The sequence below is a fragment of the Brugia malayi genome (assembly GCF_000002995.4).
Source record: "Brugia malayi strain FR3 genome assembly, contig: Bm_v4_Chr2_contig_001, whole genome shotgun sequence".
NCBI classification, from domain to species: domain Eukaryota; kingdom Metazoa; phylum Nematoda; class Chromadorea; order Rhabditida; family Onchocercidae; genus Brugia; species Brugia malayi.
This window is the reverse complement of record NW_025062476.1, coordinates 9,256,379-9,284,194: the sequence shown is the minus strand read 5'-3', so window position 1 is coordinate 9,284,194 and position 27,816 is coordinate 9,256,379. Positions and strand designations below refer to the sequence as shown.

At 31.9% G+C, this 27,816-nt stretch overlaps 3 protein-coding genes across 8 annotated transcripts; 1 reads left to right on the top strand and 2 right to left on the bottom strand.

Annotated features, from left to right (window-relative positions):
- Positions 1–501: 501 nt before the first annotated feature.
- On the top strand, positions 502–8,204 carry Bm6935 (Uncharacterized protein; the record flags this gene model as incomplete). 6 transcript variants are annotated; one of them, XM_043079019.1, is made up of 13 exons in its annotated part: positions 502–507; positions 1,890–1,966; positions 2,273–2,355; positions 2,573–2,747; positions 3,259–3,376; positions 3,589–3,690; positions 3,931–4,008; positions 4,173–4,283; positions 5,097–5,193; positions 5,381–5,583; positions 5,818–5,902; positions 6,051–6,185; positions 8,098–8,204. In XM_043079019.1, 13 exons carry the CDS (start codon positions 502–504, stop codon positions 8,202–8,204), a joined length of 1,377 nt encoding a protein of 458 aa, XP_042934953.1. The 6 variants fall into 6 exon arrangements, with proteins under 6 accessions (XP_042934953.1, XP_001900108.2, XP_042934956.1 ...); XM_001900073.2 differs by having other exon boundaries at positions 3,931–4,032; XM_043079022.1 differs by lacking the exon at positions 8,098–8,204 and adding an exon at positions 6,551–6,612.
- On the bottom strand, positions 8,068–17,104 carry Bm6578 (Uncharacterized protein; the record flags this gene model as incomplete). Its single annotated transcript, XM_043079018.1, has 6 exons — positions 8,068–8,198; positions 9,116–9,376; positions 9,902–10,064; positions 10,561–10,758; positions 10,964–11,346; positions 17,053–17,104. 6 exons carry the CDS (start codon positions 17,102–17,104, stop codon positions 8,068–8,070), a joined length of 1,188 nt encoding a protein of 395 aa, XP_042934952.1.
- Positions 17,105–23,744: 6,640 nt separating this feature from the next.
- On the bottom strand, positions 23,745–25,819 carry Bma-tomm-40 (Uncharacterized protein; the record flags this gene model as incomplete). Its single annotated transcript, XM_001900075.1, has 5 exons — positions 23,745–23,921; positions 24,139–24,292; positions 24,584–24,806; positions 25,222–25,423; positions 25,598–25,819. The coding sequence occupies 5 exons, from the start codon at positions 25,817–25,819 to the stop codon at positions 23,745–23,747; spliced, it is 978 nt and encodes a 325-aa protein (XP_001900110.1).
- Between the last annotated feature and the right edge of the window lie 1,997 nt (positions 25,820–27,816).

Here is a 27,816-nt window from a genome sequence, read left to right as displayed (position 1 = left end):
TATTTTATAATATTTGTCATCCTATAATTATCGTGGGAACTGACAGGAAATAAAATTGAAATTTACGAAAAGTCAAGTTTTTCTTCAACCTACTATTTAATTTTTTTCAAAACTTCGAACGTTCTGCGCATTGAACGTTTCACAGCCTTATAGATAGCTAAAATGAATATTGCTACACTGCGGCTTTTGAAAACCTAGCGAATAGAAGTAAGTACATTGATTTTCAAATCTTTGAGTTATTATAGCAATGTCAAATATCGAGAATTAGGATTACATTGTGCTTCTACTTTTTCACAGCTATTAGATTTATCTATCAAATCATCCTATAATAAATATAGTGCTGAAATATACTACTGAATGTGTTACTAAAAGGTTGTTTATTCAGAATTGATTGTAACGCAAATTTTATCTAAACTGCATATTTTATATGGTTTCGGATAATATTTCAACTAAGGAAACATAAACAAAACTTTGGATTTCCTGCTGAAGTGAACATCAACAATGACAGTTAGCTTTTTCAATTGTCTGCTTTATCAGTCCTTTCTATTCCGCCATAACTTAAATGTACTGTACTTAATTAATTATCAATCAGTAGCTTTCATTTTATATCATTCGTACTTCTATGTATTCCCTGAAGAATTTATTTCATTTTATAAATCAAGCATTTTCTCGGAAAAGAGATTATTATGGGAGATATTATAGGACATCGAAAAATTTCGATGACAGCTAGCAGAAAATAAATATTACACCCTGGACTTCAGATGACATGAAACGAGGGACTTGTCTTTCATATTTACAACATCATTCTCTCACTTTCAATTGATAACAAAGTATTAGCACTGTAATGATTAATTTATTGGGAACAATTGATTTCGGAATAACTAATTCGTAGTTATGAAAAAAAAAAAAAAACTAGAATTTTCTCAAATCGCATAAATTACTTTAGAAAAAAGAAAAGCCACCGTCTTATCATCGTAGCAATCATTTTTATTTGCAGTGTTCTATAACTTGCCATTGTCCCAACACGAAATGGTGATATTTTATAGTTTTATCTTTATCGCTTATTCCACAAAATTCATCAAAGAAACTTGATTTTACATATTTTTCTGAACCTTCTATTTTTCTGAATTTAATATGGTTAAGGAAAACAATGATAACTGCCTCGTGATGTCCATTATTGACAACTTTCAATTCAGAATTAGACAATGAGATTCAAAAACCCTTTGCTAAAGATATAGTGACATATGCGGTATTTTTCTTTACTGATACTTTTACTTTTCTATTTCCTTATTTGCTCTATTTGCGTTAAAACATATCAGTGATTCTTAGCTAGTTTCCAAAATTCAAATTTAGAAGCTGGACAACAAACAATTTGACCAGCCATTTAATAGTATTACTATTGGTAATAATTACCAATGTCAGTAATTATTATGGCACCAATAACCAAATAATAATAGCGCAATAATCAGTAATAATAATAATATGAATTAGCAATATGATTAAATAGCATCAAGACAGCTATAATAATTAATAGTAATGAATGATAATATCGTAATAATATTTAATAATAACAATAGGAAATAGCAGCAATACTAATAATAACAATAATAATAATAAATAATGATGATGGGAAAAAAGCAATAATAACATATAATAATACTACATAATAATGCAATTCTTTTTTCGGTGTTGCAATTCGATTTCATTTTTCCCTCTTCTTTCAGTATTGACTTTTCACTTAGTTCAAAGTGAAAAGTTAATAACTTTCTTTCTTCAAACAACTATTCTATCATCCAGATGTAAATATCATTCTCAAGGATACAGTAATATTATATAGCTATAAGTGTAGTATTTCCTGCGAGGATGTTTTACCCTGACTACAATTGCAGATGCTGGCTATTTTTGCTGTTCTGTTTACTACCCTTCATTTGGAGTACATGTGTAGTGCAACACAACAATACCGCGGGTAGTTTGCCTTTATGTTCCCTTCAATTTCATTCTTTCATTGAAATCTTTTGCAATAATATTTATACAGTATTATATCTCGAACTATATTTTACACATGTATCAGATAATTGAATTTATCTCATTGCACTGGAATAAATTGAATTGCAAAAAAAGTGACCAGCATTTCCCGAAAATTTTGTGCTATATATGATTTGTGACATATTATGATTTATCACAAAGTTACATAATTATTAAAAAACTGCATAGTGGGATGAAATAAAATAAAGTGAGTCTTGCAATTTTTATCAACTTGAAGCAAATTTAGATACAGCTTACTACGATTTCCAACAGTAACAACAGACTGGCTGGATCAAATAGAAGCCGATAGCCTTGCTTTAAATAATGCAAGTTGAACTTCATTGATTTTAGCCAGTCCTACACGAGATCATCAAATAATAAGCTTTGCAGTTCCACTGTCATTGCATTAAACTTTCAATCATTTGAATTTTAACAATCCAAATTTTTACTTCGATTCATTTTTCATTCTTTTTTTGGTGGCATGATTGAGAAAAGAATCAATGCAAATCTTTGAAAATTTCTTGATGAAAAATTCAATGACTATAAGATGTTATTAATTTTCTGGAAACGAAAAGGATTCTTGTTGATATATGGGCGAAGCCGAATATGTATCGCAACCATGCCGATGTATTGGTTGCACCAGAATATTTGGATTCATTCTTGGCCTTACTCAGAATGCGGGATATCAGCGATATACAGATCGTTGCAAATGACATACAAAAGTAGGTTACTCTCAACAAATGCAATAATTCGATACAGATTTTCAAAGACAACACGGATTTTCCTGTTCTGCATATTTATTACAATAACAAAAAGTAAAATTATATGAGTTGTTGACTGGAAAGAATTTTTAAAAAATAAAAAGCTTTTCTGAAAATCTCGTTAACGACATTTTTGAAGGCGTTGTTTAGTTTGCTTAATTAGTTATCAACATTCCAAAGTGCTAATAGGAACCTATGACGGATATTTTTTGCTTTCAAATAGATTTCACGTAAACCAGTTTATCATAATATTCCAGAAACTTGTTCCAGCGATGATGAATGTTTACCATTGTTAAATGTTTTATGTTTCTTCTTAACTGTTCTATTTTTTTTTTGGCTGAAATTTATAAGAGTGAATAAACAAAATTTGCACTTAACAGTAGTCTGCGCAATTTGTCATCAAATCGGTTTGTTATTAACGAGTTGAAATTTGGTGTTTTCTAAGAGTGGAATTAGACGTGAAAAGTTGCAGGGAAATAGATCGAGAGAGGAGAGATTTAGTTTATGCAATGAAATATCGTTCGCGACGTTCTGTGGGTGATAACTCGTTAGCTAACTTCAACCTTATTGCTTATCATCGCTATGATGAGGTTTGCTATTATCTCCTGATTGAATAGGAGTAGAGTTGAGTTACATATAATCTTTTTCCCTAACAAATTCGATGGAATTCCTTGCATTTGCAGACCGTGTTTGATAATATATAAAATTATCGATCAATCCATATGCCTTAGAAGTTCTCCTTCTCATAATTAATTACTTCGTTATCTCGCAGTACATATCATTATCTAAATGAATGTTACAGATTGTGGACTACTTGAGAAAGCTGTCCAGGCTACATCCAAACTTAGCTGAAATATTTAACATTACTAAAACATATGAGGGTCGTGATTTAATTGGCATTAAAGTTTGTTTCTCTTTTTTTTTTTTTTTTTTTCGTTAATGAAATTCAAAGTTGTCGATTAAGTGAATATAAGGAAATCAGAAAAAAAGTGGTGGACCTTTTCATCAAAAAGACCTTATGATATGCTTTCAAGTTTGATATCATACATCACCAAAGTGACAAGAATAATTTTGATGAGGAAATCAACTAACAAAGTATTTTCGAAATGAATGAAAATCAAAATAATTTATATATCTAATACAGATTGGATCACGTTCTTCATTCAAACCCGCCATATTCATTGACGCTGGCATTCACGCCAGAGAATGGATAGCACCCGCGGTAGCTCTTTATATCATTACTAAGGTCAAATTTTCATTTAAAATATTTGATAAATCATTAGAAAAGAATATCTTGGAATATTATCTTCGATAAACTTTTAAAAAAGTAATGTAATTATGTGTGTATTTGAAGAAAAATGGAACTTAAATAAATAATATTTTCAGCTTGTAACCGAATATCAGAAGGATTCTAATCTGACACATATGTTAGATAAATTCGACTGGTATATTGTCCCGGTAGCTAATCCGGATGGATACGAATACAGCATGACCACTGTACGCGCACTTTCGATTCATTTTCAAAAGCATCAATTTGACAAAATTTCAAATTTAAAATAGAACTTGTTTTTTTTTTTCTATTTGAAATTGTGTAAATATATATTATCCCTCGCTGGGAATTTTGAGTTTACAATTTCAGCACATCAATTATAGTCCAATGAGATTGCGAATATATACACTAAAAAGAGCTTTTGAACTTGGCCTGTTTAAGAAATGAAAAAAGCTAATTGTTTCAAAAAATCTTTAGAGAAGAATCTCTTGAAATGTTTTTTATGAAAAAAGTGAAATGCAAATTGTTAGAATCGATATTGCCCAAAAACATTGCAATGAATGCTTCTAGTTGCAAAAGATATTTTTGGTCTATGTATTAATTCGATTGCCTTTCCATTCCTTTCGACTATTTTAGCTGTATAATTTAAAGCACTAAGAATTTTAGGAACATATAATCAATTAACTTTATATTATACTCATATCCTAAAAGATGTGCTACATTATAGCGCATTTGCTTTCAAGATAAAGATGCTAGCCAATAACTTCTGCATAAGCAGTACGTACCAAAAGAGAAAATATTTATTAATCATTTTCCTTAAGGAAGTATCAAAAAGTAAACGAAAAGAAATCAGCAGCAAAGTGCATGTCCGTTTGATATAAAAGATCTGAAAAACATTACCTCGACAATAGCATTGGCTTTCATCTTTTAAAAATGAGATTTGAACAAGTTACAATAAAGTTTAAGGTAGTCCAAGACAGAAAGATACCATGAACCAGCATCGAAGGACTTACGTCTACTTGTCCGGCATCACTTTCTAGGATCGATTGTGGAGAAAAACACGATCAAGAAACGTGACAGTTAACAAGTGGTGCGTTGGTGCTGACGCGAACAGAAATTGGGGTTATCGATGGGGAGGTTAGTTTCAATTAGTTTTGTTTTATTATTTGATATATGGATTTCCGAAGCAATAAGCTCCTTATATTATATATTTCTCTAACTTTGAACAACTGTTCAATAAATCTTAGATATATATCTCAAGGTTTATGTTAGTTTGCATAGCTATGGACAACTATTTAAATAACTTGAATTGAATAATTTACAGAGGCAGGAGCAAATCGTAGTCCGTGTTCAAATATTTACCCTGGCTCAACAGCATTTAGTGAAGTAGAAACAGCAGGTATCCGCGATTTTATTACATATCAAATTCTTGATCTCAAGGTTTATGTTAGTTTGCATAGCTATGGACAGCTATTCCTCGCACCATGGGGTTATACAAATGATAGACCCAACAATTATCATGATCAGGTGAGTTCTTGTAAAATTAAGTCCTGAGTCTTGTCCATCCGAGGCATACCAATAAAGATTTTCTAGAAAGTAGCAAAACTACTCCGAGTTCTCTAAGACTTGTCAATAAACAAATTTAAATAATAAAAAATACCTTGATTACTGCAATGAGAGAAACTAACTTGCTGCAAATATCGTCGTATTCTAAGTCTAAGCATGCATGTGTTATTATTTACATGTTGTTGATTATTGCAGAAGCAAGCAGCAAGCCTAGCAGTTGAGGCCATTCGGAAGAGAACTGGTGCAAAGTATGACTATGGGACTATTTCCGAACTAATGTGTTAGTTTTCTCATATGTTACTAGCCCAAGAGAATTATTTCAGCATAACTTTTGAGCTAAAAATACATTTTACGTGCAACCTTGAAAATACTGGATTAAAATTCATTTCAAATTCTGAATTCCTCTATATAAATCAATATTAATATAGATCGAGCATCAGGAACAAGTATCGATTATATGCAGGACAAAGGTGTACCCTATATCTACGGTATCGAGCTTAGACCTGAAGATGCAGATAACAACTTTGGATTCACTATTCCAGCGCGCTTTATTGAACCCACTGGTTAGTTGTAGCCAGAATTATTGAAGTATTAATAGTAGCTCAAATCTTTAAAGAGGATGATAGATGAGTTAGTTGTAAGTACGATTGAGCTGCCAGTATCTATTTTCAATTTCAAAAAAAAAAATTGCAATGCAATAGTAGTACGCAATTCTCGAAAAAAACGAATGGAACAAAATTGGTTTGATTCTTCGCAACATTTTTATGTGAACAAGAGAAATTGAGCACTAATCGATGTTAGGTAGTATAAAATTCTGCAAACTCTTAAGCATCAATATTATTAGATTAATTTCAAAAAAAACTGCAATGATAATTTCTATAGTTGAGAAAGGTACCATTTTAACTCATCGGAAAGCAATTATCTCCAGGTGAAGAAATGATATCAGCACTTCGAACAATGACCGATTATGTGATTAAAAAAAAACTATAAATCAATTGCGTTTCATTCTTGAACATCCCAGATTATTTGCCTTATACTTTTTTCTAGTGTAACAAAAAACATTATGTTGATAATTAACATGAATGGAAAATCTGGACCAAATTTGGCCCTTGCATAGATCTCCCCACTCTTGCCCAACCTATATTGTCTTTACCTAAGGTCGCAACTACAAAATCTTCACTTGATTTTTCAAAAACTTGAAAATAAGTGCACATAATCTTAAGCTTTCAATATAAATTAGAAGTGAGAAATGCAATAACTAATAACAATAACCACACGGATCAAGTCAGCCCTACTTATTATCCTCTTGACATACTATAAGCTCGAATTAAACTAAATCGGTAACCCGACGTAATCCATGATAATGATCCCACTTACTCCATTGCTTAACTGATCAATCGGATCAACAGATAGCTCATCTCAGGCAAAGTAATGGAAATCTTATCACAATCAAATTTTCAACTAGTACTTGTGAAAAGCTTTGCTGTTACTACTGCTGAACATATATATGGCAGACTTTTCTTTGTAAAATTTCCAAATAATTTTGTATATAAACATCACTTTCATATAAAGAAGCACAACACAAAATGGTACAACAAAACATTACCGGGCTAGATACACTTCAATAAAGTTTTTGGAAAAGTGAAATTGTTAGACAAGATTAATCTCTATTCCCATTCAACATTGAAAAGCAAAGAGAATCAAGGAAGAATTTGAGCACTTTCTTCCACCATCAGTCAGCGAGAGTACTGACGTTAGGTGTAAGATAACTTTGAAAGTAATGTTGAGAAAAAACCCAGATTATACATCTAATAAATTGCAATTTCATCATGAAAAACGCACTAAATACGCTAAAAGCACAAAAAGCGACACATAAGCAATATTTTAGAATTTATAACATAAGTGAGCAAGCCTTTTAAAAGGAAAGATTAAAATACGAAATAATGTGGATAAGCATTATTGCATAAACAGGAATCAAGAAACAGCACTTAAACATACACACACACATATCCTAAATACATGTAAAATACAATAAAGTTAGAGACAATTTTGCCTTCGAATTTGGATTTCGAAACGCAATTTGTCAATTTAAAGTCCTTTTCAAGGATAAGGCATCTATTAAAAACACATCAAGTTCGTGCAACTGCTATTTATTCAGTCAAAACTATGCTCTTTTCAATTTAAATAATGCAAATTGTCTACAAATGTCGGATTACAAATCAATTACTAATTTATAATTTTGAATGACGATTATGATGATAGAATGATTTATTGCAAAATGCATGTTTAAGAGTACAAACCTTACGAAAAGGTATAAAATCACAATATGATGAATTACAAAATCTCCGAAAGTAGTTCATTCGTCACAGTTTTTAATTTGGCAGAAAACCCGTAATATAATGGATAAAATATGTAGGAAATCAGGAAAAAGTGAGACATAGAAAATTAGCATTTGTATAGCAAATATTTTTTCAGGCCAGCTGGTAACCTCAGCTCTCGCACTCGACAAATACGTTCCTTTCCTAGATATGTCCGAATCGATCGTCGGCATAATTCCAAAAGTGTCAACGGTTCGGCTATAAACAAACAAAATGTTAAATACTTCTACAAAAATTTGCTATACAGTTGATTGAAAACTATCTTCCTTTTTTCCTTTTGAAGAAGAAAAGGAAACACAGATTTCAAATAGCCCCAGATGTTGCCCAAAAAAAAAAATTAAAAACTAAAAAAATATATTCCGCCAAAAGCAGTAAAGACAAAAACCATTGGAACTGAGCCCCCTAATTAGTACAGAAAATAAAAACATCCCATAAGTATCCGAATAAAACTACAACTGTATTTATTTACCATATCATTTTTTAAATTTCAAAGACTTGAGATCTTTGAAAACTGACTAATTTATCTGAATGCTGACCAATTCTATACCTACTCATCGCTCTATATTTCGAGGTAAAAGAGCTTTTCAATGTCTAGAAATCCAAATTTGAAATTTTAGTGGACATTAAATAATATAACCTTTTCTAAACTTCTGTTGCTAACGTCATTGAAAAATCACAAGATTTTGATACTATTAAAAGCAAACAAGTATGAGGAATGAAAAACGCTAAAAACAACTTATGCCTCCTGACATAATGCTTGACATACATCTATGTGATGAATGACATTTAAAATTCCACGTTATTCAGTTATGCGACAACGTGTATTTTTGAAACTTCCGAATACCGGAAATGCTTTTTTAACAAAATCTAACTAGAAAAGTATCACTGCTACCAAAAAAAAAAAATTCAAAACAATAGTAAAATTGATATACACTTGGTTAATACTAAAAGCCTTCCAACCAATTAAAAATACTGAAAATGCAGCTTTGGTCCTAATCAATTTTCAATGAACGTTACTTATATAATAATACTGGTAGCAAGACTGATTTTAATTGAGAATTTTCACTTTTTTAATTTGTCACAAAATGAAATACTGAAAAGTTTATAAAACTGACGATCAAGGCCTCCGAGGTATTTCATCGTAATTTCACAATGACCCCATACAGCGGAAACAACTGGAAATAGTTCTCGACCCTTCAAACCCGTAAATGCTACACCATAATAATCGACATCAGAAGCAAATGCCATGTATCCTTCATCCATGTCAAGAATGCAGTAAAATTGATCAGGTGCCAGATGATTCTCATCGAGTAGTATAGATTTGGGATATGTCCAACCACTTGTATTCTTTGAATCATGATAACACTTATTGCGTACTAAAAATTGTTCTTAATATTCCAGTTTAAATGATATCATCATTCCAATTTCAACTTAAGTGAAAAGTAGAAAAATATTTTAGACAGTAAGTTATTGGCTTGTTGTAATGCATTGTTAAAATTAATTAATCCTCTCAGAAATGATAAAATTAGTCTTCTTGTATCCATACCAAGTTAGATAACCAGTAAAAGAGCTTTTGAATTTCTTACGGTACTAACATAAACAAAGAACATAATTCTTCCAATTCAACTAGTTTTCAAGAAAATAATCAAATTTATTACGAAAATAATCATACGAATAAAGATAATGATACGGAAGATCCTGACTGAAGAGATTCAGGAGAGCTTTTCACAGAAAATGTGAATGCAACACTCATAGTTAAGAAATAGAACTGCAGTTCTCTCACACCGCAACTAACAATTAACTAATCACAACAACGTAATCAAGTCTTCCAAGTCTAGCTCACAGATATAGGTAGAAAGTTGTAATAATGGACGCAGATAAAAAGAAGCAAAAAAACTAACTCAAATCCCATCCATAGGATTCACTATTCGAACCAATAAGTGAGGTATAACCAACAGCATGCAATGATGCCGCCTTCGTTGCTACACCGACAGAAGCATGAGTTCCTCGCTGTCTCTGTGGCCATTTAATTTGCCAAACATGAAAACCCTTCGAGAAACCAATCTTGAAATACAAAAATGTTAAGAATATTAGAATGCAATCATCAGTAAAGCTGAAGTGTTAAGAATGCAAATCAACAAAAGTTAAACTTATCACAGAAAAACAGATTTAAAAATTATTGATAAATAGAGTTACAACTACTAAAATGTTAAAAAATTAAATGTACAAATTATATTTTACTGCCTTCGGTGAGCAATAAAACGTGAGACGTTTTTCTTGTCTTGAGGCAAATTCGAATTAATGGAACTAATACTCTTTCCTTTGAATTTTACTCAGTGTTAGCTTATAGTTATCATTCGCAACATGAATATTGGTCAAATGTACTTCGAAATTGAAATCTGGTTAAGAAACTCTTTTTGAAGAAAGCTAAATCCAAAGTAACTTTTACATCGAAGAAAAATCAATAAAACAAAAACAGGAAAGGAGAAAAAACAAGTAAATCGATAGGTGAAAAGTGCTTATTCTCAGAAATAAGCAATGTTTTTAAATGCTCATTCACCTTAGCACGGATGGAATCGGTGGACTGAGCAACGGGATGTCTGTGGAATGTCAATCGATCATCATCCTTAACAAAAATATTCAGTGAGCGATCATCTGGATTCCATGCATATGCTTCCATTACTTCAAGTGGTGGTGGCGAAGAACTGATGATTTGGTCAAAACGACTTGGACGGAACATGTCCTCATAACAAGAACCCTGTAAAAAAAGAGTTTGAAGATGTTTTAAAATTTGATTAATTTACACGACTAAGAAAATCTAAAAATGGAGTAGTCAAACGAAGACTCATTATATATGAAACTTATTAAATAAACATATAAATGGGCATGTACTAAAATGCGATGTGAAAGATATCAAATCTGGTACAGTATCATATTTTGTAAATTGAAGTGAAGAAACAAACCACAGGGTTAGCATTCGACTGGGTACGTGAGTGAGAACCATTCAATTCTACTACCATAGTTGTAGTGTGTGACGTAGAACTGGAAGCACAGTTTAAGTTGCGAACAGCTACGGTTTGCTCACGTGAAGCACGATGCGAACGATTGAAAAGATGCTGTCGCCGTAAACTGCTGCTACTACCACTTCCACTAATTTCTGTAACAGTACTGCTAACACACTCTTCAGTCATATTGGATCCAACTTGTGTTTCGCGTGAAGGACGTACAACTCGACGTGCTGAGACATTTTGACGAATGGCTGGTTGCTGTGTGGATGATAATACCACTGCATCACTACTACCAACGACAATATCATCACGCAATGATCCAGTTAGTGATGACACATCTGAAGCGAAAAAAACTTAAAGAAAGCTTATTAAATTGTTACAAAAAACAAATTAATGCCTACACATCAATGTTAACGCAATTCAGACATAAGTCAAGAGACGTTGACATTTTAATGCCAAATATCTCCAAATGTAGAAGCGTCTTTCGTAATTATCATAATAGCAATAAGGCTTAAATCATTAAGTGACGGAAAAACCGGCTTTATTTTCAATAGTAAATGAAGAGTTCATAGTGATGAATGATAAACTTCGAAGATAGAAATCACGAACAGCACAAATTTAAGATTACATAATCTAATGAAAAAGAAAAGTTCTAACACTAAAAATTTCTTACGAAACGTTCCTCTAATTCAAAATTTCTTCATGTGTACCATGGTGATATATCTGCGAATAATGTACAATATATATACAGAGATATGTAGTAAATAAAAATCAAGAATTCATGGACAAAAGTTTACAAATGGGCTACAAGAATTCTGCTAATATAACGATGAACGGAAACTTGCGAGAAAGTTATAAAAAATAAAACTGCATTTTTATTGCAGAAAAAACAGAGGAACCTTCTCTTTATTTGAAATACTGTGGTAAAGATCACTGAAAAAAAATAGCTCAACATATATGGGAAGTAAAATGAAAGACAGAAGTTTGACATTAGAATAATTCAACAGTTATTTGTATTGAAAGCTACTTACATAAAAACACTGAAGCGAAAAAACTGAAAGAAATGGGCAAATGAAAACAGTACATCTTGATGTACATCTACGCAGGTTAATGCATGTTTGTAATGCGGTCCAGTATATGGTCCAGTATATACATACGTGAAAATATTTTGCTTGAAACGATAAAATTTACAAAACTTACAAATTCCATATACTAAAAATGAAGGTTGTTAAAAAATTAAAAAAAAAATTTCCTACAAAAGTGCCTTTTGAGCCTTAAATCTTAAACTGGACGAATTAAATTTTGTCTGACAATCATGCAGCAAATGATAAGTAAAATGAAGATGGGAAGTATTGAAAATAGCTGTAAGAAACAATATCAATTAAAGATGTAATCTATTTCAAAACAAGAATGGTAAGATATGATAAAGAATGACGAAGTGTGTTATCTTCAATCAAACAGGTATTCCGAATGGAGTGTGGAAGGAAATGAGGCTGGTAAGGACCTACCACGTTTTATTATTCTCCTCCTATTCTATTCCAGTATTTCTAAACATAATCACTTCGTATTACTACTTCGCTACGGTTCTAGCTGTCTTCTACATTTCTTTCTTAATCAAAATGGACAGAATTAATCAGAGCCATCGGAAAATTCATATATTCGACATTAATGACAGAAAAGTCGCAAGCAAACTATTGATCTTATATATAAGTTTTCCATATACAATTAATTGAAATCACAACTCATTCGTATTTACTAACTGAATTAAATCATTACATAATTTTGAAAAAGAATGAATTCAAAAACAATGCATAACGATTTTACCGAATTTCATTTTACAATTAAACTTTGTGGAAAAAAGAAAAATCTTTTACGCAAATCTTGAAAAGGCTTCACTACATCATTTTTGAAGGAAGATGTGCTATCAGTGACGCGAACTATAACATTCGTCAACATGTTTTCATATCTGTTCAATTTAAATGTAAAAAAAAAAAACTGAATTCGAAAATTGAAAGATTTCGGATATTTTTATAGTTCCCCGCTCGAAGCACGTGCAAATGGGAACATTAGAAGGTAGCTGATGATTCATATAAATTAAAAAAGCGTGAATGAATTTATTCAAAATTGAGGACCAAAAAGTTAAAATTCAAAAAGAGAAACAAATATGTTGTTTGAATGTACAAATATCAAGCTCTAATCATAGGATTTGGCATTATGCAATAACTAAGATAAATGCAATGAAATTTTGAAGAGTATGATCACATTTTTTAATAATATTTTCTTTTATAATCTAAACGTTTAATAAGAATTCTTATAATCAAAATATTTAATAAGAATTAATTCTTGGAATAATATACAATGATACTAATACTAAGTTAAAATATCACGTACATATCAAAATAGGTTAAAATGTGAATGCTTGCTGAAAATAACAAAGGAAAAAATTTCAACGATCAGCCAAATTCTTTTAGTATTATTATCAACCTCATACATCTTTTAAATTCATGTAAAAAAAAATCTCTTTAAAAGAACTTTTTGAAGATATGTCCGAAAGAAATACAGAAACTTGCACAATGGGTCAACCATGAAAGTAACCATGTCCAAAATACTTATATAATGCTTGAAAATAAACCTATCAAGGTGAAAATCACTCTTGTCTTATTTTTGTAACTCTTTCTAGAGACCCAGCTATGAGTGAAAATCAGATTAATCAGTTTTAAAATGCTTTAAAAAAGATAGATCTATTCTTTAGCATGCTGTGCTCTTCGCAAATTTTTCTATCGTACGTCTATAAATTTTTTTCAGGTATTTCATGATTATACCTGATCGACCTAATCCAGCATTAATCAACTCAGACTGACTTGATTTCCGGGGTAAAAACGATATATGAATGGTCAATTCTTCAAAATACGCTATTTCTACTAGCACTTTAGAAAAAAATCAAAAATGAGCAAAGTGGTAAAAAATTTTTGATTTTCAGAAATAGTGAATAAAAAAAGACAAGAAACACAACTAGTTGAAAGGACACAACGCGGCAGGAATCTTAGACAGAAGTACAAAACTGTATACCTTTACGAATTTCAGACTTACTACATTATAGCTCCTCTTAAGCTTTTATGAAGTTTAAGAAAAAATTAAATTCTTAGCAAGTCAAAAGACCCAAAAATTTGGCTGAAGCATAAAATATGCGTTTTTAACCTACCATTTATTAGGTGTTAAAATTGTTGAATTAAATATTTGTGAACTTTCAATCTCTACGTAACAGAAAAGAGATAAAATGAATAGTTCCTTTTTATGTATTTAATATATGGGGATGAATGTTTGTATGAAATGAAAGCATACTAAATGACGACGGGGGGATAATATAACACGTAGCAGCGTCACTGTATTCTACAGCTATAGCTTTTTTATCAATCATGTTTAACATTAGATGCAGCTTGGAGAAAACTCAAGCGAATCTAATTGATAAAGAAAGTAATGCATATGGGAAACGTTGATAATTTGAGTATGTCAGTTGCAGCTGCCTCAACTATCGAAAAAAAAAAATGAATTATGAAACAGGATATCACAAAAAACAGTATGTTTCAAGCATAGTTTTCAGATTTTTTCTGCTTCAACTAGCGAATGCTTCTCATTCCTCATAGTAAGCGCCACTTCAACTAGTATTTTCATGGTTTCATTAATTCAGATAATAAGTACTTATAAACTTGAACTAACATAATATTACTATTAATTCTTCCCAAAAAAAGTGATCGAAAATTAGGAAGAAATCACCATCAATACATATTCCCAAATTTGCCAAAATCCTGAAAGACTGACTTATCATCTTCAGCCACAGAGGAATGTGTAAATTAAAAAGAAAAGAGATAAAGAAATTACGGAAAAGTCTAGGAAAAAAAAAACGATTGAAATCTCTGCACGAACCAACAGTCAGATAAGCAAGCGAAAGAAACATATCTATCTGTTTTCATCATCCACATATTGTGTTAATCAAATTTGAAATTCAGTTAATCTAATATCCATAAAGGAGTTTACTATTCCTTGATAGGGGATCGATAATTAGTGAAAGATTTTTTCAGTTAGAAACAAACAAAGAACTCCTGAAATTTATGAACACAATTTGGTAGTTATAGGAGAGAGATTGAACAGCATAAAAACTGAACATACTATCAGAGTTAGTAAGCAAACTAGGTGTAGAAGATACATCTGATGTCAGTGCTCATGATCACGATAAAAAGGAGAAAAAGCGTTTGTGTGGTAAGAATGGAAAGCTTGTTACATTTTACAATGATATGATTCGACTTGGTTATATAACATTAGCCTACTTTAACTATATTAAGTTGATTCAAAGCAAAGGTTTTCATTATCAAAAAAAAAAAAATCGTTTCTGAAAGTTACATTCAAATTAATGTAAAGTCTTCATCCAATACAAACAAACTGCTTTGTGATCAGTTTCTACAACTTTCTTATTTTCTTTCAGTATGAAGAAATTGAGGGGCTTTAATAATAAATACAGGATTTTACTTTCAATTCTACAAATATTTTTTTCTTTTCTTGGTATATAAATTAACTGAACACAGGATAATTAAATAATCAGTAATATGATTGACTACGATAGCAATTTTCAGATGAATTCTTCGGATTTCAATGATCACTTAGGTATTCTTGGCAAATTTCTGAAATGAAAAAACTGGCGTAAGCAGATTAGGAATCTGTTACTCACAGCTATATCATCTCGAAAGAAATTTCGAAAAATAAAAATATAACGTAAGAGCTGAATAAATTGCAGCATTGAAAGAGATTTAGAATGTAGAATAATGTAATATAAAACTGTACCTGATGAACTAATCTTAGTGAAATTCGATCAGGAAACACAGGATAATGATGACAGGAGAGGTCATAATTACCATATAGCTATAGATAATCAATCATTTTCTAGCATAACTTTACTGTCATGCAAAAGTAGTAGACAAAGAAGCCAAAAAAATAAGCATATAAATTTATATCCTCCCTTTCAAAAAAAAATATTGGTTTTGATCTCAGACCTCTGGGATTTGTAACACTAAATATTGATACGTGCTATAAACAAACTTTGGCATGGGCTACTTACTATGCCCACTTTTTGAATTTTAGTTTTCACGACTCTTCTTTTGCTTAATATTCTAAAAGAAAGAAAAAAAAAAATTATAACATCTGTTCAAAAAAAAAAGGTTCAAAAAACGCTTCTTGTAATTGGAAAGACAAATTATTGTACAAATTGAAAATACAAAAAAGTTCCAAAATAAAAGCAAAAAATAGTTGATAGTGCATGATCCCGAATGAATGGAATGAATGCATGATCAAAGCACATATGTTTAAAATTACTAATTTTGAATCGGCGCCTACTTTTTGCAAAAAGAGGTCGAGAAGCAACTGGTTGTAAGATTGAAAAGTGCAATGACGAAGAGGGAAAACGGAACCTAAAAACGAGGGAAAAATAGATCGATAAAAATTTTGTTAAAAGAACTAAAAACGATGCCCTTCAACGATGAAACTAGTTTATCAAAGTGTGCATTCTCTCCAGAATATTGGCAGTGCAGATACTAGACTACAAAATTCACAAATAAATTTTTTTTTTTTGGCAATGATAAAATTAAAATATTTCAGATAAGAAGATTTTATGAAATCAAATGAATCATTCCGATTCCAATGGTTAATAGAAACAGTAACGTAATCGAAAAAGAATTATAAGAAGCAATGATTTTCAATTCAATTATAGCCATGTAGTTAATGAAAAAACCTTGTAATTCCATCCAACAGGGATAAAGTCACAGCCCTTTTTCTTTATTTTGGAGAATAAGAAGTCACACTTTCAATTACAATATAAATGAATCATATGAACACCATTTTACTTCCAAAACTGATGAACATTCAACATTAATGAATATATTATTTAATCCACTACAGTACAGCTCAAATGATGTCAGAAGTTATTCAATCATTTAGTGAATGAACTTTGAAAATTATAAAATTAGAATGAAATAATAAATTCAACGTGAAGTTACCTTCAGAAGCCAGACTATCATCCTGCGTATGAATAGACAAACGATGACCCATCTCTGCTGATTTTTCTTCGTCCTGAAATTACAACATCCTTAGAGAAATAAGCCATCTTTCTTTCCTGAAATCACATATACGGAATGACACGAGCTATCCTTTCTTTTCAAATCACATTCAGAAAGGCACAAGCTACCCCACCCTCCTTCTTGAGACCTCACACATATACGTACTAAAAGACATCTCTGCCCTACTCTCACCCGGCCAAGCAAATCAGATAATTGCCCTCCCCTTACGTGTGACCGAATTTTCGGAACGTTCGTTGGACGAACTCTCTAGACACGACCGTTCTTTGTGATTGAAGATATGAGCAGGTAGCAATGGGGTCGGAGTATTCGGAGGATGTCGTACTACTGTTAAGATCGAAAACACCAATCAGGCAGGTAGTTAGGCTCAGCTTGGTGACAAAGTTGTTATGATTATCGTGTTGTTCTTCTGGTAATTTCGTGATTCCATGAAGTGGAAAAAATGTGCGATTTTAAAACTGAAAATGTAATTTGTAAAGGAAATAAAGTTGGGTCGTTTTTCGCTATGAATACTTCCTGTAAAGCATGAAAGTGGCTACTAAATTTCAAATGCATAAATTGCTCTGTGTAGCGGGAAAAAAAAATGATTCCCATTCTCTAAGAGACCTAGAACAAAGAAAGATTTATGACCCTAACAGTGGGTAAAGCACCCGCCTTGCTGTGCTTAATCTCGTTAGATCTTTTAGCGATACGTAACATCTGGAAGTTCAAGATTATTTTGAAATTTCGAAAAACAATCAGTAGTGTGCCTTCGATTACTGAGTATCTATCCTTTAAATAGCAGTGTTGCAGCTAAATTTTAAATGATAATGACGTAATCTAATTCTATTAGCACTGTTGCTACAACTGGACATGGGACAGTTAAACGAGTTTAGTCACTGTCAAATAGATCGCAAATCCTCAAATTGAACTCTATTCTATTCGTTCTGATAAGATCAGCCGCAGTTGCATATGTTGCACATTTGTTCGATAAGGATCTTGTTTGTTTGTGCTTTTAAAAATACTAAATATTCTCTTTTCATTTTATGGAACTTTGAATACCTCGGCAAATTTATCAGCTTATTATTTCATTATATCTTTGGTCTTACAAGGAAAAGATATACTGTTGTTTTTACAACTCTCTGAGGAATGAAGTGGGACAAATGGGTGTTAATTTATGTTTACGGCTTTTAGTTGAAAATCTTCTGAAAGGGAATTCAAGAGCTATATTTCATATTAAAAACCAAAAAATAGAACACTCAATTTCATAGCATGGAAGCTCTCAGGAAACCAAATTGCAGAACTTTATTTTTTAAAAATTGATTAAGTTTCGAAGTGAAAAAAAAAGATGCTTGACAATTGATGAAGCGAGAGTGGAGTTATTCTAAGGTTGGGAATTTGAGAGGAAAAAAAGGCAGAGAGGGAGTAGTAGTAGTAAGGGAGAATAGAAAATGCTCAATAAGAGAGTTATTTTACAGCTTGAATGAAAGTACATCGCTTCACTTGGCTTCCATCTAACTCCCATGCTTGGCCTTAAGACACTTTGCACATATATACTAGACGTCAGCATAATACAAGACTAGTTATGCAATTAGTTCTTTGGAAATTTTTAAAACTGTTTGGTTACTGATCGTGTAATTAGAATTTAACTTTCTGAATAATTTCATCTACTAAATGAATTAACCTTTTCGAAACATTTATGCACAATATATCATTATAAAGCATACAAACCCACGTTAGGTGAACTGAATCGAGTAGTTTTGCAAGAGTACTGATAAAGATTTAAAGAGGAAATTTATGTGAATTCAGTGCAGAAGCTTACCTTTCAAAGTGTTATTTGAGTGAAACTGACGAGAGGCTGATGGAGGGGATCTCCCAATCTGCGTAAAGAGTACAGTGCCTTTAAGGAAGTAACAACTGCTAGAACGGGCCTAATACCAATTCTCTATATATAATGTAAGTAATCTGCCAAAGTTGACTGAATCGAAACAGTGGACACTAATGTAATGAATGGATGGAAATGACTTTATTATTATTTAAAGCATGTTCGGATTGTTAGTTGAAAAGGAAGCAGTAGTTGAAGAAGTTTATTATGCAGTCTTGAATTGATAATTTTGAAGTTAAAGGACATTAGAGTAAGTTGTCATTAAAGCAAATCGAATGATATTCAGGCTTATTAAGCAAAAAATTAGTTTGTGATCTTACAATAATCAAATAATCATGAAAAAGACTTCAAAAATGCTATCAAACTTGTTTTATAAAGTTTTATTGCGCTAAAATTTGCAAAAAAATAAAATAGTGTATTGAAATAAAATCATAACGAAACGTTTTGACAAATTTATTTTAGAGCGAGATTTTACAATCTATTCACAATACTTAATTATAGAAACAAATCTATACATTCGCAATACATCATCTTTCTCGAGTTAATTACAGATGAGTAAGAATTATTAACTTTTTTGGTTAAATAATTCCCCAAAATACACCTTCATCAAATATCAACATGCAGCGTAAAGTACTTATAGTACGTAAAGCACCTTCCTTCAAAACTGCATTCACAGAAATTGTAAAAAAAACCCAGGCATTGTCACTAGAATGCAAATCTCTAGAGAAATTTCTTGACATAAATTCTTGTTAATTGCCCCGTAGTGATCAGTTCATATTTCGACAATTCGGTCTAAAATTTATGATTGCTGATTGTGAGAAAACAGTATCTTCACCCATGGCTCCCAAATTTCAAACTGAAGCAAAAATTTCAAATTTAAAGAGTTTCTTGGTGACAAGATTTTAATTTCTTTTAAAGGTATATTAAGATCTTCTCTGGGATGTCATTTACTGAAGTGTTTTCTTCATTATTAAAATGAAGCGTTCAGAATACAGTAAAGTAAATTTCATTTGTTTATAAGCTAAAATTCAATTCTAAGTTAGTATAAGATTGCTTCCAAAAATAAATATAATTGTTTTCAACAGCAGATTTAATGTGAACAAATTAACGATTACATCTGAGTACTGAAAGAATCCGAATACGATTGTAATTTAAGTCCAAAAAACTTCGAAATACTTCAAATTATGTTTGGAATTTACTGAACCTACTATGTCCACTGTTCATGATAACAGAAGAAAATCAGGACATGTTTTATATGCTACCCTCTATATCTGAGAGCGACACCCAAAGCGTCACCTTAACAGCAACAGTTCCTCCTGCTAAATGAAAGAACGAATATAGATCGACTGCAGAAATCGCTTAATTATTATCACCTTTTGTAGTCCGACTTGAATTAACGCCCGAAATGACAAAATATTCATTACAAAAGCAAACCGTGCCTAACAGGTAGCATCAAACAATCAGTGATCCGGTTGAAGTAGTGCAGAATAGCGCAGCGTTAATTTTGAAGCTTCTATGTTGTACTTAGCAAATAACTGGGGGGGTTGAAAAACTATCCCGACTGGATAGTGAGTCCGTATGTGTAAAGGCTAAAATTTCTATATAACTGCAAAACTACATCAGTTCTTGGCTTCTGGTCTAAATATGTGCATGATAACTCTCTGAATTATATGTGAAGAATAACTTTACTCCCTTACACTTGTTATGTAAATACTGTTTACATAACAAATGTAACTAACAACTTTTGCGGAAACATCCATCTCTCCTCCTGCCCTTTTTAGTCAATACCACGCCATTTATCATAACTTACTGAGATTGTCCCCAACAAATTATGATGTATTTAAAGCAATGCAAAACAGTGCAAATGATGCAAATGCTTCCCGGTATCTCATTTTCTCTCTTTATCGTTAATTATTGAAACCTGAGCTATATGTTTATAATATTCCAGGTAGACTCGAAATTATTTTGCAGAGAAGCAAGCTAATATATAAATCAAAGATCAATTTTAAGTCAACGTTTTTGAGCTTTTTTTTTAAGAAAATTGAAATTGGAATTCCTTCGTATCAATCATATTATCTCACCAGTAATCAATTCATAGCGCATGCTTTTCAGGCAATTCAAACTAATTATTTTACTTTAAAGCTATTTCAAATCTATTTACTCTTGTTCATTTAGTTCAGCTCCAAACAACTGAAGTCACAAATGAAGCAAGAACAATTTTTATAAATACATGATATCAGTCAAAACATTGATGTTTTGTCTCCCAAAAATTCTACCTGCTTTTCATTGCTATTAGGAAAATATTAGTAATTCTAGGAGACAAAATATGATTAATGTCAACTTTATTCCTCGTCAACTGAGATAAGCTTGAAACAATTAAGTTTTTAAGAATAATAACGGAGAACATGTCACAGCATTGCTCATAGAGAATATTTCAAACACTATTATGTCTTCGATGAAAACAATCAACCTTTTGCAGAATAATTGACATACACAAGAAATCGTCATTCTTGTAAAATGATCATCGAAGACCATGGAACAATAAAAGTGGTGTTCGACTCTACAAGAAAGCTGTATTACCAAGTCGTGTTTGTCTTGTAATATACTTTGTGATTAGTTCTTCATCTCTACTTGTACTGTTGCAACATTTCGGCTTTTGCTCATATTAACATCCAGGCATTCAAAACTACTTATAAATTAGTAATGAATACTTGGATGTTGATAGGAGTAAGAATTGAATGCTGTAATCGAGATCGAAATGACTTACAATAAAACAAAAGTGGAATAATGACTCAATTTTCAATGATCGGTTATCCGATCATTCAAGTAGAATAAAGTTCAGGTCATTTTGCAGTGTAATGTCGTACACAAACTGTATTATAACACCTTACACTGACTGATGTAATAAACTTGTGAACTTCAAACTATATTTCTTTACCACACAGGTTTGCACTCGTATACTAAGGCGTGTATTTTCGATATATTCGTGGTAGTCCGTATGGCACTGTGATTTGTCTTTGGAATTGAATGACTGCACATTATGCTTAATACAATAATCCATTCATTTATAATATTATTGAACTTTTTACAAATATTCAAGCAGCCACCTACAATTATCTGTGATATCTGTTGAATAAAGATTAGGATTATTGCTCCCACGGACGCATTTAACATTATAATCTGTGTTATCCTTTAAAAATTCTTTCGAAGACGACCCCAACTTCAATAGAAATACTGCGTTTTTTGAACATCACAGTGCCAGAACACTTTCAGAAAATCATGTTAGCGCCGAAAGAACTAACAAGCGCCGGGTACCATAACCTCTTTTTATGAGTGGATACACCACCATTACACGCTCTTTCTCCCGTCACAACACAGCTGAGAATGGCATAAATTCAGTTTACCATGGGTGGATTGGTTACTTTTTATAGACCGACCCATCCATGGTCAATTTTATGAGCGTTCTGCAAAACTGAATCAATTTCCAAACTGGACGGCGTAAAACACAACTGCCACATTAAATTAAAAAAGTTCATAAATTACCAATTTCTCTCATTTTCAATTTTTAATCCCGATGCAATAATACCCATCTTATCAATGCAATTTATATAGTTAAACAAGTGCATTCACACTTTGTCCTTCTTCACCTTTCAATAAAGACACAATCTGAGTGTGAATAAGGACAGTGGTGTGCAATCACAATTATCATTAAAAAAAAAATAATGAAATTGCAACCTTAAAATGCATTCAAAAAACGTACCTAACAAATTAGAAACTATTAATCTAGCAACTGCAAGTTCTATTTTTTGGACAACACTGAAACAAATAGATATACCTATCCCTCAGAAATTCACATTTCTTTTTGAAGAAATATAAAAGAACCTAAGTTTATGAAAAAATCGAATACTAAACCCTTAGAATATTAAACCTTTTGCTAAACCTTTTGCTTCTAAGGGTAAAGCATTTAGAAAAGCTATTCTTCACGGTAATAAACAAAGCCACAACGAAAACAAATCGATGCAAGAAAAAAAAAAAAAAAACAACTATTACATCAGCGAACCGAATAACAACATACATGGTTAGAAGTATAACATTCTACATCAAATTCTTGAACAAAGGGCTGATAGATTTGATTAAGTATAAAGAAGAATATCATTTCAATTATAGTATAAAGCCCGAGCAGGAATGCATTCATCAAGCGCGATGTAAAGGTTAGAATAGTATCAACAAATTTAAAATGCTCTTAGCGTTTGCAAAAAGGTCAATAAATTGCAGCAGCGAGTCAAAGTTTTGTGTAAACAAGCTATCAATCCAAATAAATATGCTTTCAAAATGACGCAAAAACTAACAGATAAAGATTGCAAGAAACAAAAAATATATTAGAACCACCGCGAAAAGTGCCCTTCCTTGCCAGCTAATGAATTAAAGTCACACTGGAAATAAAAAAAGAAAAGTTCTGAAAAAAAATACCGGAATTTTTTTGAAAACTTCAAGAAGTTATAGGAAAAACATCTATAAACGCAACTTGATTGCGATTAAGTTAAGAACATTACTCCTGTCAAAAACAGCATCTGAAAAAACAAATTAAAAAGCTCCATCTAGAAGATAAACATATTCTTACGATTTGGACAGTATTAGTTAAATAGATAAGGCCAAAATGGCCAAGTTTATTGCAAAAATTGCAGATGACATAACAGTTTCAGGTACATATATTACCATTTAAGAAGTCAGTCAATCAGTTACAAGATAATTAACCGATTATAAGGCCAATACCAAACTTCCCCTGTCCCTTCACGTGGTTGAGCATTCCCGATATGGCCAATGTGAACGGCAGATTTCTAGAAAGTTTCTTCTCAAATACTGCCCCAACTGACCAGTCGGTATTCACTGACGCTCTCATTATCACACCTTCGTCCGGGATTTCAGCCTGAAAACTGGTTTAACGACAATTTCAATCAACCGCCTTTTAATGAAGTCAATGCAAGCATACAACAGTTAGAAGACAAGAGAAATATTTTTAAAAAAATTGCAAGTTTTAAATGCAAAGTCCAGTATTCTCATATGTGAGAAAACAGGTATGCAATAGCGTAATCAACCGCAAAGTTTTCTAGAAAATTTTATAAAAACTGTTTATTCCTACTCACCTGGTAACCAATAGTAGTAACAGCCTCTCCAGATCGTGTCGAACTTTCGAATTCGACACCAAATGAAATATTTTCACGTTGCTTATGATAATAACACAAATGAAGGGCATCAAAGCTGAACATCCCACTTGCAATAAAATTTTTACCCGTATATCTAAAACTTACAAAATTACTCAAAAAAAAAAAAAAAAAAAAAATTGCAAGACATAAAAGAATATTGGGAGTTGTAGCAAATCTATGACAAATAACGATAACAACAAAGTCTCAGCAATCCTCATTAGAAGTCTAACGAACAATATATTCAACAAGACTAATTCAAGCAAAAACATCATTGTTCTACGGAAATATACATGTCTTATTTTGTCTTATTTTTTATGTTGTGAACAACAAAAGAAACATGGAAAAGCAAAACAGAAAAAAAAAAAAAAAAAATGAAAAATCCAACCTTGCCTGATAGTTTACAACTGAAAATTGCCTTCCAGGAATGGGAATCCCATATTGATGGATGAATTCGACACCTAGATCTAGCTTTTTGGTTATGCGTCGTAGATACTGTGCAATAATAACTCCAGAATCATTGATGATGTCAATATTGGCACATGTCAATCCCAATGTTGTAAGACGACCACGATATTCAACCCCTCCTTGAGTTGTTGTCAACTTATTCCCTTCAACAATTTGAAACCTCGATATTAAATGATTAACTCCTTGAAGCCTATTCAAAATACTATAAAAAGAATGTCAACAGAAAAAACAAGCAAAACTTTCTGCAGAGTCGAAAATGTATGAAGAAATAAAAAAAGCAAATATACTGCTTGCTTTTAGCGATATTCCAGTTTGATGATACTTCTAAAATTGAAAGCAAAACCATAACAATGCTAACAATTACCATGAGATATGTTCGCTTCCTTTGTCGGTTAAAAATTAAGGAAGCATAATAGAAAACTACCGTCAACCAAGCTACAGACATTAGAAAGTGTCTCAAAACGTGCAAGAAGCAATATGCTGATAAACATATACTAAGATAACAATGACATAAATGGTGCATGCAAACCAAAAAAGAAACCCAATTTGAAATGCTACCTTGAGTTTGCGCTTGCATTTTTACTCTCCATCGATCGCCAAATTGATGCAAGAATGTTGCAGAAGTGTTACCAGAAATGTCAGTATCTGCCAAAAACACAGGAAAACTTTCGCCTTCTTGTTGCGTTGTCTTAGTGCCAACATAGGTGGCACCAAAACGATATCCCGTACTTTGTGGCGATACACATAACGTATGGGTCACCTATATATCATTTTTAATATCTATGAATTACAATATACGGTTTCTTCCTTATATACAAACTGGAACCTATGTTAAGGTGAAACCCTACAAAACAAGGATATCCTTCATTGCAGTATTTATTTCTGAAAAAGAATCTTTTCCATAAAAGACTTCCATTAAAAAAAAAAAAACAACCTGAAAATGTGAAGACATTGCTTTCGTAAGCATCATCCTTGCTCCATCGAAACACATTGGGAATACTTCGCGACATTTCCGATGTATTTCTTCCAACGATCCAGGGTTAGTATTAGTTGTAGTCGAAGCGGAAACGCGAGTTGAGGTAGTATTTTTTTCCGAACTATCAATACTTACCTGTATGTTATCCACAGGAGCACCTGGTGACTTTAATGTCGACATATAGTTGCTCCTTCAATTTTGACTGATTTGAACAGAGATAAGCTTTGCTAGTACTTGCTAGTACCAAGCAATACATACAGCATAAAAAGAAATAATATCAACCCTACTAGTAATCTTTACAAGGTGCGAAACGTCTTAAAAATTTGATGCACAATTACTACAGCACCAAACTAATAATAAAATAGAACGCTTCAATATACTTAAAACATAAGATAGTCCGTAAACAATGGCAGACATTACTCAGTTCTTTTCGATAATAGTGTTTATAATTGTTTTCATAAACACTTGTGTATTATCTACGCAGAATACGGAATTTGCAATAGAATTTTTCAAATTGTTCAAATAAATCGAGAATATATGAAAGAGGACAAGTACTCTGATGACAATTAATCTGACTGAGTCAACATCACGGGAGTTAACGAGAGAATAATGATACTTTCGTCCCTCAAATATTTTAGCCAAACATCGAAGTCAGATTCGTTTTTCCTTTGTAGTCGAACGAAAAATAATTTCAGATTTTAGAGGACTGTAAAAAAAGGTCTGATATAAACAAGTTTCAGAAACTTTAGCAGATATCAGAATCTATAAATATATAAAGAAATCACAGGAAAAGCGAATGTCACTTCAGTTTTCATCAGTCTGCGAAAAATGTTATTTCGACCGCGATTTCCCTTGGCTCTTTTGGCCGAAAGTTTGATTCCAGTAGGAAGTGGACAGTAAAGTGAGCGTGCTAAGAGTTAATATCATACCACAAAAGACCTATTGTTAAGGTATTCTATAAAACTCCTCCTAATCATTTACATAATCGAACTGCAGGATTCTAGCTAATAATTTTCCCGGAATCTTTTAGGTTGGTTTGTTTGGAATACTGCGGACGATATGCAAAAAAATCACCCCACCTTTACATGTTAGACTGAGGAATGTGAGAAGAACAGGAAGGTATTAGAGGGAAGGTTCAAGTCAAACGCTCAAAAGCGATTGATAAAATTCTGTGATTTCTTACATTTTAGACGAAGAAAAAAATTTCCTTCCGAAAAACTGAAATTTTTGAAGATAAGGGTCTTGCGTGATTGATAATCCTTTCAACATACATTTAATAGTTTTTGAGGACTGCATTGTCAACTAGTACTATAACATACGTGATAGTGACATATATTGTCCTCCAAAAATCTTACGTCTGATCCTTTCTCCTCACGCAGATTTACAATCTGTGCAGCCATTCTTCTCTTATGGCCTCCTCAAGACCATCTCGACTGGTCATACTGTACATAGTACAATTCGGAATGACATTTCCATTACTTAATCAGTATTAACACGGTTACAAGCCATATTAAAAAGTCAATTGTTGAAATTTTCCAGCATTTAATGCGTTCAATGTTTTCAAGTACTAATGCTTATTAACTTGCTGATGCAGTATTGTTAACAGGAATGAAGGACGAACATCAGACTTTCACTTCCACATTTGTTCTACTGTCGGTTATAGTGAAATTGCAGTGCTTCATTCATCTAATCTCCTTTCTGAGGCCAACCAAGTGAGTTATAAGCCTAAATGATTTATTCATATTTCCATTCTTAATTCTTTTATCTATTTAGTCTTTTTAAAAAGTCATCATCCTTCTATATATTGTAGCATATTTCAATCATCAATAACAGTCGTTCAGTATGTAGCATAGTTGTTGAGTTCAACTTTAAGTTGAAGCGTAAGCATATGAGAACGAAAATAATTTTGTAAATCCAACAGAATATTGCAAAGCTGTGAAACGTAGAAACATTACTCATTATGAAAGAAAGACGAAAAGTTTGCAATAGAATAATACTTAAGACTCATGTTTTCATGCTTTGCTAGTAGAATAACAAGAAACAAATGTATGTGTGATTTGGAAGGATGGATATCTTCTCAATTTGCATGAAATCAGTGTTAATGTGAACTTTTGAAGTTTACGATGGAATGATAAATCCCATAGAATTTACAAAAAAATACATATAACTCGATGATA